This window comes from Etheostoma spectabile, chromosome 13, assembly GCF_008692095.1.
Source record: "Etheostoma spectabile isolate EspeVRDwgs_2016 chromosome 13, UIUC_Espe_1.0, whole genome shotgun sequence".
NCBI classification, from domain to species: Eukaryota; Metazoa; Chordata; class Actinopteri; order Perciformes; family Percidae; genus Etheostoma; species Etheostoma spectabile.
This window is the reverse complement of record NC_045745.1, coordinates 15,980,592-15,992,711: the sequence shown is the minus strand read 5'-3', so window position 1 is coordinate 15,992,711 and position 12,120 is coordinate 15,980,592. Positions and strand designations below refer to the sequence as shown.

The 12,120-nt window shown below is 41.1% G+C and overlaps 2 protein-coding genes and 1 long non-coding RNA gene across 4 annotated transcripts in view; 1 reads left to right on the top strand and 2 right to left on the bottom strand.

Moving 5' to 3' along the window:
* LOC116700284 (uncharacterized) overlaps nt 1–63 on the top strand; it is a 1,656-nt gene extending 1,593 nt beyond the window's left edge. Inside the window, exon 3 of the long non-coding RNA XR_004334616.1 lies at nt 50–63. This is a non-coding gene — a long non-coding RNA (uncharacterized LOC116700284). The remainder of the gene's footprint in view (nt 1–49) is intronic.
* The window catches only part of LOC116700278 (inositol monophosphatase 3), a 6,641-nt gene extending 2,880 nt beyond the window's left edge, over nt 1–3,761 (bottom strand). The window contains exons 1-4 of the mRNA XM_032533328.1: nt 3,150–3,761; nt 1,967–2,039; nt 1,625–1,771; nt 643–802 (exon numbers count right to left, since the gene is read on the bottom strand). Of these exons, the coding sequence (XP_032389219.1) occupies nt 643–802; nt 1,625–1,771; nt 1,967–2,039; nt 3,150–3,268 (499 nt within the window). The 5' untranslated portion in view covers nt 3,269–3,761. The remainder of the gene's footprint in view (nt 1–642; nt 803–1,624; nt 1,772–1,966; nt 2,040–3,149) is intronic.
* A 1,545-nt stretch (nt 3,762–5,306) lies between these two features.
* The window catches only part of LOC116699991 (aspartate--tRNA ligase, mitochondrial), a 7,988-nt gene continuing 1,174 nt past the window's right edge, over nt 5,307–12,120 (bottom strand). The window contains exons 3-17 of one of the 2 annotated variants that reach the window (XM_032532751.1): nt 11,145–11,247; nt 10,858–10,959; nt 10,518–10,613; nt 10,301–10,424; nt 9,583–9,629; nt 9,267–9,373; nt 8,948–9,017; nt 8,336–8,515; nt 7,981–8,088; nt 7,721–7,783; nt 7,428–7,580; nt 7,054–7,272; nt 6,737–6,847; nt 6,561–6,636; nt 5,307–5,519 (exon numbers count right to left, since the gene is read on the bottom strand). In XM_032532751.1, coding sequence (XP_032388642.1) covers nt 5,326–5,519; nt 6,561–6,636; nt 6,737–6,847; nt 7,054–7,272; nt 7,428–7,580; nt 7,721–7,783; nt 7,981–8,088; nt 8,336–8,515; nt 8,948–9,017; nt 9,267–9,373; nt 9,583–9,629; nt 10,301–10,424; nt 10,518–10,613; nt 10,858–10,959; nt 11,145–11,247 — 1,753 coding nt within the window. In that variant the 3' untranslated portion in view covers nt 5,307–5,325. The remainder of the gene's footprint in view (nt 5,520–6,560; nt 6,637–6,736; nt 6,848–7,053; nt 7,273–7,427; nt 7,581–7,720; nt 7,784–7,980; nt 8,089–8,335; nt 8,516–8,947; nt 9,018–9,266; nt 9,374–9,582; nt 9,630–10,300; nt 10,425–10,517; nt 10,614–10,857; nt 10,960–11,144; nt 11,248–12,120) is intronic. The other variant, XM_032532752.1, reaches the window with a different exon arrangement.

Genomic DNA, 12,120 nt, shown 5'->3' with positions numbered 1-12,120 from the left:
AGAGAGAGAGAGAGAGAGAGAGAAGCGAGAGAGAGATTGGCAGATAAAGAGAGAAGGCAGAGTTGAGAAGAGAGATTGAGACAGACAGAAGAGACAGCCAGAGGATAGAGGGAGAGATTACAGGATATGGACGGGAAAAGGGTGTCTCTAACATTCAGAAATCCTAACTATCCATCTGACCTTATTGTTCTTATATTTAATAAATTATATTATATTATATTTAAGTGTGGAAGTACTCTCACTGGCTAACAGAGTAAACAGCAAGCTCTACTGGGCAGCTCCTGGGTGTATCAGATTAACTGGATGAGTGTTAAAGAGGGCTCTGCTGCTAAAGGGCCACACATTTTCAGTCACCTTTATGTAGCTAGTGGTGGAACAAACATACCCAAGACAAACAAGTCCGCCCTTAAACCTCATATATTCATTGAAGCTTTTCCTTCTTTTTTTACCCTAACCTGATCACTTCACAATGTGAAGAACATATTATCTAATCTAAAATCTCAATCTAATTCTAGCAAAGAAACTGCTTGCTATTTAAGAGGAGCACAAGAGATACCTCACTGACAAGATATATTTTATATAATATTTTTGCCGAATATTGTCATGGAAATTAACATAGCTTAACTTCAGATATGTGCACACCTGTATATTCCTGTGTAGCATCTAGAGGATCGATCCACACAGTGATGCTCTCAGCAGGAACGTACTTGCCCCTCTCTATTTTGTCTTGTATGTCGGCTGGAATATCCCGACTCCAGGCTGCAGCCTTATCCACCGTGTTGTCATGTTCCTCACTGTTCACCTGAACACACACACACACACACACACACACACACACACACACACACACACACACCCACACACACACACACACACACACACACACACACACACACACACACACACACACACACACACACACACACACACACACACACACACACACACACACACACACACACACACACACACACACACACACACACACCACACACACACCACTTATTCTTATTAAACTCTCAACAGTAGTGAAGGCATCTCAAAAAGAAGCTTCACGCTCTTTCTGTCTCACTCAAATCTGATTAAAGCAAACACAAGCATGACCAGACCACGGCAGTTATCTAACTAACATGTACCTGTAGTCTTTTAAATCACTCGACTTTCCACTAGGGCTGGGCAATATATCAATATTATATCGTGTATGTGAATGAGACTATATAATATATTATATATATATATATATATATATATATATATATCTCATCTTAGATTTTGGATATTGTAATATGGCATAAGTGGTGTCTTTTCCTGGTTTTAAAGGCTCAATTACAGTAAAGTCATTTTCTGAACTCTGATCTACTACCGGTATTTGCCTTTTCCCACTTAGTCATTATATCCACATAACTGATGAATATTTATCAAAAATCTCATTGTGTAAATATTTTGTGAAAGGACCAATAGTCAACCCTTCAATATTGTTGCAGTATTGTTAGAGGTATTTGGTCCAAAATATTGTGATATTCCATTTTCTCCCAGCTCTACTTTTCACAGCATTCAAATGGTGAGTGAGCAACACAGTGTGTGGAATAGAAGACATTACAGTTCTACAGGGATCTGCACTCACCGTGACTTCAGGGAAGGCGTTGCTTATAAGGTTAAACATCTTTCTATGCGACTGCAGGTCACCCATAGTCAGAAGCTCATTGGCTCCCTCCTTTGTCTTGCCTTTTGACTTTTCCTTCAGGCTATTTTCTTCACGCACCTTCTTCACCTAGGGAGGAAGACAAAAACACAACACAAATGCTGATACAGTTCAAGGGCCCCAGATGTACCCAAACATACGACGTGGCTACTGTTGGTAATTTAATATCTCCAATTCAAAACCCTGATAAAAACCAAGCTATTAATTGTGAAGTACAAGATAATGGATATTGGTAACATTAGTGGGAAAATAACTTGTTTTTACCTCTGTGCCACCGAGCACTGCAGCCTCTACTGAGACAGCCAGCAGGTCCCTCAGATCCACTTTCCCCCTCGTCCTGCAGAGAGAAGGGGACGGAATAAAAATGTTGTGCTAAAAACAGCATGGGGAAAAAAAGCTTTTACACTTCCTAACACCAAACGTGATGAAACTATCAGCCTTATCAGCTTACAATCAAACCATTACCATGTCTGACAATTAAAAAGACTTAGTGTTTACCCTCAGCCCACTGAAAGCCAGAGAATAGAAAGGCTTTCAGGACAGCATTAGAACGGATCTGATCAAAAAGTAACAGGGATTGCAAATCTCAACAGATAGCTGATGTCAGCGTTTACAGTCAAAGCAAAGTCTGACAACATGGACTCTAGGATGGGCTGCAGATTCTACTGTGCATCATTGATCATCACCGCCTGGTTTGGCAGTTGCACCGCCCTCAATCGTAAGGCTCTACAGAGGGTGAGGAGATCTTCTCAGCACATTACCAGGACGGAGCTGCCATCAATTGGGGGACTTCTAAACCCAGTGATGTAAGAAGAAGGTCAACCGGATAATCGGAGACCCATATCACCCCAGCTACAAACTGTTCTGCCTGCACCACCAGGCTTCATCCCATAGGCCATAATAAGACACACAAGGCACTTCGTCTTGGAATTACTCTTTTATTACCCTTTTCACATTTTACTATTTATGTTTCCCCTATATTTTAACTTTCACTATTTTATGTCTTGTCTTACATTGTCTAGACTTGACTTTATTTTCATACAAACCTAGGTAGGTTAGCATTGTTAGAGGAATGCTGAGACCCAAGCGTTTCATTGGCAATGTCTGTAGTTGTTGTACATTTGATAACAAATAACTTGAAACTAGTAACGGTCTTCAATATCCAATGGAATAGGCACATATTTCCATCTTTTTGAGGTTAAAAACCCGGCTCTAATAAGCAGCTGCGCGACTTGGGTGATCACAGAATATTATCATGTAAGTACCATCAATCATTGAAGAGATTGGACACCTGCTCTTTACTCCAGCTTCATAAACAGACGAGGAGCGGCTGGTGGGCTGATGTTACAAGCCCTGCCCTTGCAGATACAGTTACTGTAACGTTACCTGCGGTGGGAGATAACGCCACGTTACACCACCCTGTATGGAAATGAGACAAGAGTCTGACCTGAAAGCAGCCAGGTGGCTGGAGATGACCCCTGCGTACAGGTGGTAGATGACACCGACTCCAAGCAGGCAGAACACCGCCACACCGAGGGGTGACAGCCGGATACCCATCGGAGCCATTGTCTCAGAAGAATAACGTTACCCTTTCGAGTTTTTGTTAAATAATGTGAATCACAAAAGCAAACCAACTGCACAGAAGTGCTCTCAAAATAACAGACTGGAGAGAAATAGCATCCAGCTAACGTTAGCTGACGTGGCTGCCACCGCCACCTCGGTATCCCAGTAACTTGCTGCTACACACCTGGCGTTTTAAAAACGTCAACCGTCACGTAACGTTAGCAAACAGCTGGAAGGCGGAAAACCTGAAGCTGCTTATTCCGAGTAACGTTGATTAAAGTTGGCTGGCCGTTTAGCATCGTCCGACGTCTGTCTGACGAAATTCACCGAATAAGCTGTCGTTTCTGTGAGTAACGACATTCCGTTAGTTGGACAGCTTGACTGCGGTCCTTATTCTCGCTGTAAACTCGTCGACGCGACTCTACTGTTCACTGGCGTCGAGGGCAAAACGGAACAATCACATCTCTGTTCAGTCATTTCTCTTCTCCAGCGTCACGTACGTGGCTGATTACTTCCGGGTTATCACTTGTGTCGTCATCAGTGTGTGTGTAGTGTCTTCTATCAGTGTTTTTTGTATATACTGTAAGCTTACTGTGTTTTAATGTATCATGTGAATCACTTTGTGACTTTATCTGTAAAAGGTGCTATATCAAATAAACTTTATATATATTTGTATTTCAGAATAAAGTGTGTATTACAGTTAAGTACTTACATGTGTTTTGTAAGTCTTTGCAATAATATAACTGTATCACTATATGACTTTGCCTGTTTTTAAGTCATTAGGCCATACTTAATTTGATGAAATGCAAATTAATAAATAACTGTGTGGTGAATATGGTTGATTCTTTCCATGTGCACCCTCTGCCACATTTGTCACAGCACAGTAATCTATAATTGAAAAAGCGTATAATGACCAAAAGTCAGACTGATTTTGTTATTTTGTGTTTTTTTTACTTTCAGCTGCCATACTAAAATACCAATTTAACTATTTAACAACTATATACAACTTAAAACAGAGGATACTGGATTACTAGAGTTCCAGGAACTGCCTCACATTACCTGCCTTTTGCAATTACAAGACTAACTTAGGAAGTTACCCACTTGATTTGGTCAACTTAAACTTCCTATATTAGCTTCGGCTGAAAATTAGAATTTGTTTTTACACAGAGCGAGGACAGTGGATTATACAATATAATTAAAGGTTTGACGGGGTTCTTCAGACTTTTATTTTTACCAAGGTGGAACGTGCTCCGAAACAATTGGGCCATCACGTGACACAAACCAATACCAAATAAGCAGCTCTTTAGAGTCAGCAGCGTTATAAGTCTTTGAATTGAGGGAATTGCTGTTATTATTGTTATGTTAAAAAATGATTCTATGAGGTGTTAGTCTGAGAGAAAACCACCATCATCATGACAGAGAATCTATTACCTAACTAATCAGAGTTGTAGGTTATCAGTGAGAGTAATGAGCTTTTCTTTGTTGTTGGACCCGTCAGTGTTTTACATTTTCAAAATGTATGTCATCAAAGGTCCAATTCCCTTTTCTCTTCCATCTTAAAAAGAACAGTACTGAGATGCAGCCACAGCATCACCTTTTCCTCATTTTCTGTCTTCTACATATCTGCCGGCCAGCTGGCAGAGGTCTCGACTGGCTACAGTCTCTACGCAAGTGGGGAACCTGAAGGAGTTTCGAGGGGCCCCTAACAAAAAGGGGAATCATTTATTTTTACTAAAAATTAATCTATAAGTAACACCATGACAATTTTGGACGTGGGTTTCATAAACTTTTTGTAATAGAACATCTAAAAGCAAAAATCAGACGAGGACCCTGGGACAAAATCTTATCCAATGGGTGTCCGTGGTCTAATTTGAGTCAGTTTAAGGATCCTTGAAAAGGTTTTAGAACCGCTGTTTTACACCGCCTGCTGGTTGTCAGCTCATTTCTGTCTCTTTTCCTCCTTGTCCCAACACTTTTTCTTCTGATGTGCAAGTTCCAGAGATCTGGCAAGGCATCATTTCTTCCTCTGATTTCTCTTTATCTCTTCCTTCGTTTCCTCCTCACTTCCCCTCTTCCCCTCCACCTCCTCGCTGTGGGGGCCATTTGACAGAGATGTGGTAAGACTTCAGCTCCTCCTCAGACACCAAGTCAGGGGCGCAGCTCATAAGGTCGTGACCCCGGAACGACTTGGGGAAGGCAATGACGTCACGGATGCTGGGAGCCCCGACCACAATGGAGACCAGCCGGTCCAAACCTGGAAAGGAGGAGGAGTGATAAGACCACTTAATGAGTATATAACCATTTTCACCTTTTAGTTTTTAAATTGGGCATTTGTATTACAGATATAATTCACTCTCCCTGCTCAATGCAACACCGCCTCTTAAACCCTGATGTCAAATTAAGTTGCAGCCCATCCACATGTGATGTCACACGCCCCCTGACTTAAACTTGGAAGCTCAACAACTGCTACCATATTTAGCCAGTTAACATATGTTAGCTAGAGAAACAACCATGTCAAAGTCATTTTTAATCAAATAACTAGCTCTTTGAGTTGCAGCCTTTCTATGATTAACCAATCTGCGGTTCCCGACTGAAAACAGTGACAGTTTCATAGACCTAGACTTAAGCATTTTATAGCATTATATCACTTTGTCTGTTGTACACCTGACTGTCTTATAGGTTATATTAGCCCTCATCCACAATCTGGACTGTGGTCATAACATCTACATCTTATAAATTATTTCCTGTTATTTATTGTTTTGTTAATATTTAATAAGCTACTGCACTGTTCAATCCCTGCACTGTTCACTTTTGCACTACTACCATTGCATACACTCTACCATAGCACCTTATCATGGTCATTTCATCAAATGGTCAGTCCATACCAAACCTTTGTAATCTCTTCACAAATTAAAACTGTTATTAGTTAGTTATTTTTTAGGTAAACTACAAAAAGCTGCTGCCCCCGTGACCCGATACTGGATAAGCGGTCAAAGATGGATGGATGGATGGATGGATGGATGGATATTTTTTAGGTATGTGAGATATATGTGTGTTTGTTGTGTTATGTTTGTACAAGCTACTGGATGCCTAAATTGTCCCTCGGGATGACTAAAGTAAGTTTCTATCTATGATCCTGGGTGTATTTGGGAGGTAAACATTTGCTGGAGTGAGCATCCTAATTATAAAAAATTAAATCAAATGTGTAAAAATGTACTTTTATCTTTCTTTACTGTGCCAAACTAGCTCAGTGATCGCTAAAGCTTGCTGTGGTTAGGTGCAGAGTTAACATTACCCAAAGCAATTCCTCCATGTGGTGGTGCTCCTGAGTCCAGAGCCTCCAGCAGGTGAGAGAGAAGACTGGGGTCCTCCTGCAGCACACACATATCAGTTATGACCAGTTATGACCAGTTATGACCAGTTATTGAATCAACCCAATTCCAAACACTTCCAAGATACACAATGGCTCACCTTAAGGATACTCTTTAGGACATAAAGCTGTTCTGAGGCCTTGTGGATGCGGATGGAGCCTCCACCAATCTCACAGCCATTTAACACCAGGTCATAGTGCTGACCACGTACCTGAGAATGACAGAGTACAACCAATGAGCTTTAGTCTGGATCAACATTTTTGTCCTGGATCAATCGATTTCCAGGATAAAGCCTGAAGTCCGGTGCGTGAGGTCAGGCTTTGCCCCTCACCTTCCACAAATGTGTTGCTGTTCTTCTGATTTGATGCAATAAATACAAAAAGACAGCAACATTAGTCCGATTTTGAGTGGCTCTACCTTCTGTGGCTCTGTGTAGAGTAGCTGTGTGTCCTCTGGCAGTGGAGCAGTAAATGGATGATGGGCTGACTCTAGCTGCTCTGGCTCCTCTTCTTTGGGCAAAAACAGAGGGAAGTCCACAACCCACAGGAAGTGGAAGGCTGAGGGGTCGCGGATTGAAACGCCACGAGACTCCAGCAGCTCTGCACACTGCAGACGAAGATTACCCAGCATCGGGCGCTGAGAGCAGAGCAGGGGTGTAGTGAGACACAAGAGAGAAGAAAGGTAGGATGGAGAGACAACAGAAGAGGAATTAATATACAGTATATGCACATCCTATTCAGCTAAATTGTTTCCCCTTCATCAATCTTATTAAAAATGTACCAAATCCTTACCACAGTGTGGAGGGAACCAGCTGCCATCAGCAGCAGGTCTCCTGGTCTGGCTCCAGTCCTCTGCAGCAGCTCATCGGTGACTGAGACAGATAGCAGCTTCTTTAGAGGAGACTTCAATGTCCCGTCTGCTTTGACCAGCAGCACGCTGAGCTCCTTGGGACAAAACATGCACACATGAATAAAATAAAAGACACAGTGAGGAAATATTGGACACAATAACACTGCACCGGACATAACATGAAAGGGTGACTTCACATAAAATAGTAAGAGAAAAAGTGGAAAAACAAACCTACCTGGTTGAACTGAGTCTTAGCGGTTTGTTTCAGTTCTTCCAAATCTTTGCCAGACATTAGTTTCTGAAGTAAAACACAAGACAGAGACAGAGATCGTTTGAGATCGCTGTGAAGGGGTCAACAAAGATAAGCCTGCAGATATCAGCAAACCTGTTACTTACAAACGTAGTTCTGTTTGACATTTAGGAGCTTTTTGTATCATTAATACTGCATTGTACTTCCCAATGTGTATGTACAGTGTGTTCTGATGGATTTCTTACCGCTCCACTGGGGACACAGATGGCCTGAACGGAGCCTCCTGGTTGGCTGAGAGCTGATCTGAGGAACTCAATGTCCGTGGATAAGAAAACCTGACTGAGGTCGAGCAGCTGGACAGACAGATAAGAAGAAAGACAGGGATTCAGACAGAGATGCAGCAATACACACTACAGGTCCCAAAGACATATTCACCCCCTCCCAAACAATCAATTGTCAATTTGTCCCAAATTCAAGGGTTAAAACAAGTAGAACATATGCCATTATAAAACCACTAATGCCTCTATCATTAAATAAGATTAGTGGGTTAGCCATCTATATTTGGGCTTGACTCATTTTCATTTTTCTTTAATCACCCACCTTCATACTGAATCTGGTGTCAGGCTTGTCCACACCGTAGTCCCTCATGGCTTCTTCATGGGTCATGGTTTGGAAAGGAACCTTAATGGGCCCATTCTCCGTAGGCCAGGAGTACTGTAACAATCCCTCCACCAGGGACATGATACCGGCCTGGTCCACAAAAGACATTTCTATGTCTACCTGGGAGAGACAATGAGAGGACAACCTGTCAGAGAACACAGACCAGGACTGATAACCAACTAGGTAAGTCCAAGTCAACACCAGCAGCACCTAGACCAAAGGAACAAGAAACCATGTGTTTTGGAAATTAATACTGGCGAATAACATTTGTATTGATAAAATGACCTACAGTATGTTAGTGCAGAAGAGACAAAAAGAGAGAGAGACTAAGTTCCTTTAATATATTTTAATTTGGTCTAGCAGTTATGACTCCTGGTTTTCACCCAGGTGTGACTCCCAGTATGGGAACAAATGTTTACCCAATTTCACTGATCGGAAAAGAGGCCTAGACCAGACTTGAATATGTCAGCTCCAATACCAACCACTAACAACATTAAACGATCAGCTGTGTGTGAGTGCATTGTGTCCTTTCCCGTTCCACCTCCATGTTACCTGGGTAAACTCAGGCTGCCGGTCAGGTTTGGAGCCTTCATCTCGGTAGCACCGGGCCATCTGGAAGTACCTGCCACATTGACGGCGATGAACAAAGGCAAATACCATTACGCATCATGTTAGTTAGCTCTGGGTTAGTGACCATGTACTGTACATTACTCTCAGGTAACACAACAGGTATAATTTACTTATTGCGTATTTCCATTTCATGACACTTTATACTCCTACTGTACTCCACTACAGGGTGGGAAACATTGGAATTTATACTCCACTTTATTTATTAGTCATGTAGTTTTCCTCTGCTCGGGCCTGCACCCACCTGTCTATGCCAGCCACCATTAGGAGCTGTTTAAACTGCTGTGGACTCTGGGGCAGAGAGTAGAATCGGCCCGGCTCTCTGGACGGAACCACAAACTCTTTGGCTCCCTGAAACACAAAAGAATGAACATCTGGGGATTATGTCCGAGCGAAGCAAAGACTATACCATTTCCCTAAAGTTCATAGAAGTTATCTTTTTCTCAAATTGACAATCCAGCAACTCAGAGACAAATTCTTCTTCTATGGCTGAGAACTGTTAAAGTGACATTGATTCTGTGGAGCTGAAATCTTTACATAGTAAAAAGTGATCTTCTTACCCCTGGTGTTCTTTTAAACAAGGTCGGAGTTTCCACATCCACAAAACCTACGAATGAGAAAAACAAACAAACTGTTACAGTAGAACGATTGAGTGAAGTCATGCTCATGCTTTAATGATTCTACCATTCTGTACTCTTAGTATAGTGTTTGTATGGTTTCCTCCCTTTTTTTGAACTAAGTCACACTAAAGTCTGACGACAGGCAGGTCCCAATAACACTCGACAGGGACAGTGTGCTTGGAAGTGTGTATGTGTTGGTCAGTGTGTGCGTGATGGTTCGGTGATGGATGGGCAACCTGTCAAAGTGTTTCCTATCTTAACCCTCCTGTGGTCATCGGGTCAAATCTGACCCGTTTTCAAAAGGTTTCTATATGACAACATTTGGGTTTAGTTTAACCAAATTGTCAAAATAAAAAAATGTGTATGGTTCCGTACAGCGCTCTTCACAAGTAAGTTAAATGATCAGATCAGTACTTTCATTGAATTTGGTTGTTTTAGTCAATTTTATAGCATTTGAAAAGAAAAAATTGATTTCGAAACTTTGAAAAACTGACTATAATGTAAAAACATCACAAAAATGTGACAAAAGTGTCAAAAAATACTACCAAAACATTGAAAAAGGTTTAAATTTACACAAAAAAAGCCAAGTTGCAAGGTTGACGGGAAGACAACCCAAGGTTAAATCTCCAGTCAGAGAAATGAATCTGGCTCTCCTCACCGTGCACATTACAGAGGTATTCTCTCATCTTCATCACCAGCTGAGATCTCAGTCTCAGGTTCTTCTGCAGCACAGAGGACCTCAGGTCCAGGTAGCGGTACTGCATCCGCAAAGACTCGGATTTCTATAAATTCCACACAAAAAAACACAATTATTCACAATTAATAACTACAAAAATGATATTACTTGCTTGAAGATATATAAAGTAGTTACTTACTTTGACAAAGTCTTTAATTTCAAAAGGCAACTTCTGGCACACGTTGAAAACCTCCAGGCTCTCAGCCAGGATTTCTATTTCTCCCGTTGGCATGTTCTGTCAGTACGGGCAGCAGAAAGAGAAGATATAACAAATGGCTACTTCAAATATTTGCTTTGCTAACCACCAAAGTTCAGAGAAAGTCTCTCAAAAACCCTGACAATTCTGCTTTAGGTTGCTGCGGACGGTTATTTGAAACTTTAAATATTATTTCAGCAATTCAGTGATGAAACTCTTGATATCATTGAAGAGGTTTGCTGAAAAGTTTGTTACAAGCTGTTACACGTAAACATACACAAACCTTGTTCTCCTGCCCCGCTGGTCGTCGTCTGACTGTTCCTGTAACCTTGACGACAGACTCGGTTGTGAGATCGCACAGCGCCGCTTTCAAATTACTCGCAGACTTAAAACACAGAAAATTTTCAATTAAAACACAGTTGTTGAGTTTCCCATTAATCCAGACAATAAGATGCCCTTCACTACCTTTACTTTAGTAAATTCCTCTTCTATGTGCTGGAATCCATTATTATTAATATATTTGTATTATTCTTGACATCTGTGTTATCTGCTGTGTTAGTAATAACATACACTGTATACTGGTAGTTGAATTGTTTCCATCCTTACTTCTTCCTGAGGGATCAGAACTTGTGTCAAGCCGCTGAAATCTCGCATGATGACAAACAGGTCTTGCCTGTTGGAGGCAGAAAGGTTACTTTAAGTGAGAGCAAAGAGAGCAAAAATGCAACTCTGGGTAGTGCTGGAGTCCTGCTTCAAAAAACCAACTATCAAGTTGTAATATAAATGTATGTACACATTTTCGCTTTGTCATATCTAGAACTGTGCAGTTAGGGATGGAGAGGGAAATCAAAAGAGCTCACAGGAAGTGTAGAGTTAAAATGTAATAGTGACGTACAAAATGTGTCCTAAACCGCAGTGAGAAAACACAGACTGACTATAACTTCTCATGTCTACGTCGAGCCAGCTGTGTTTGAAGACTAGGGCTGAGTATCGCCACCAAATCAAATCAGATTCGGATTCACAAGGTAACAATTCAGTTTTTTCAAATATTGATTTGATTAGTGATATTTTAGTTGTAACAGCAATTTGGCAGGGATATGAAAGATTCTCAGAGAACTAAAACTGTCAATTTTATAAGGAACCATCTAACATGGTGCATTATTAAAAATATGAGTGTTGATGTTAGGAATTGAGAGGCCAGAGTTGTACAAGTGTCTTCTTTAGTGCAGAGGGTGTGACAACGAGATGGTAAACCTAAAGCCATACATCTGTCAAAATGGCCATGCATGTTTTTCCCCTTGCCAAAATTATGTACTACTTTGGAGCGTTATTTAGCACGACATGACTTCCTTTGACCATTTAGATTCATATTATACCAACATATTCAGTCTAGCTTTAAAATTAAGAGTGTCTTCAAAGATTGGTCTCAGGTTTTTATGAATGAATGTAAGATCATTCAAGTGAAGATTTTTAAACCCAACCCTCTCTAGCCAATGTCTAACATACCTTTAAACACTTCTTCTGATCATTGTACATGTAGTTCCAT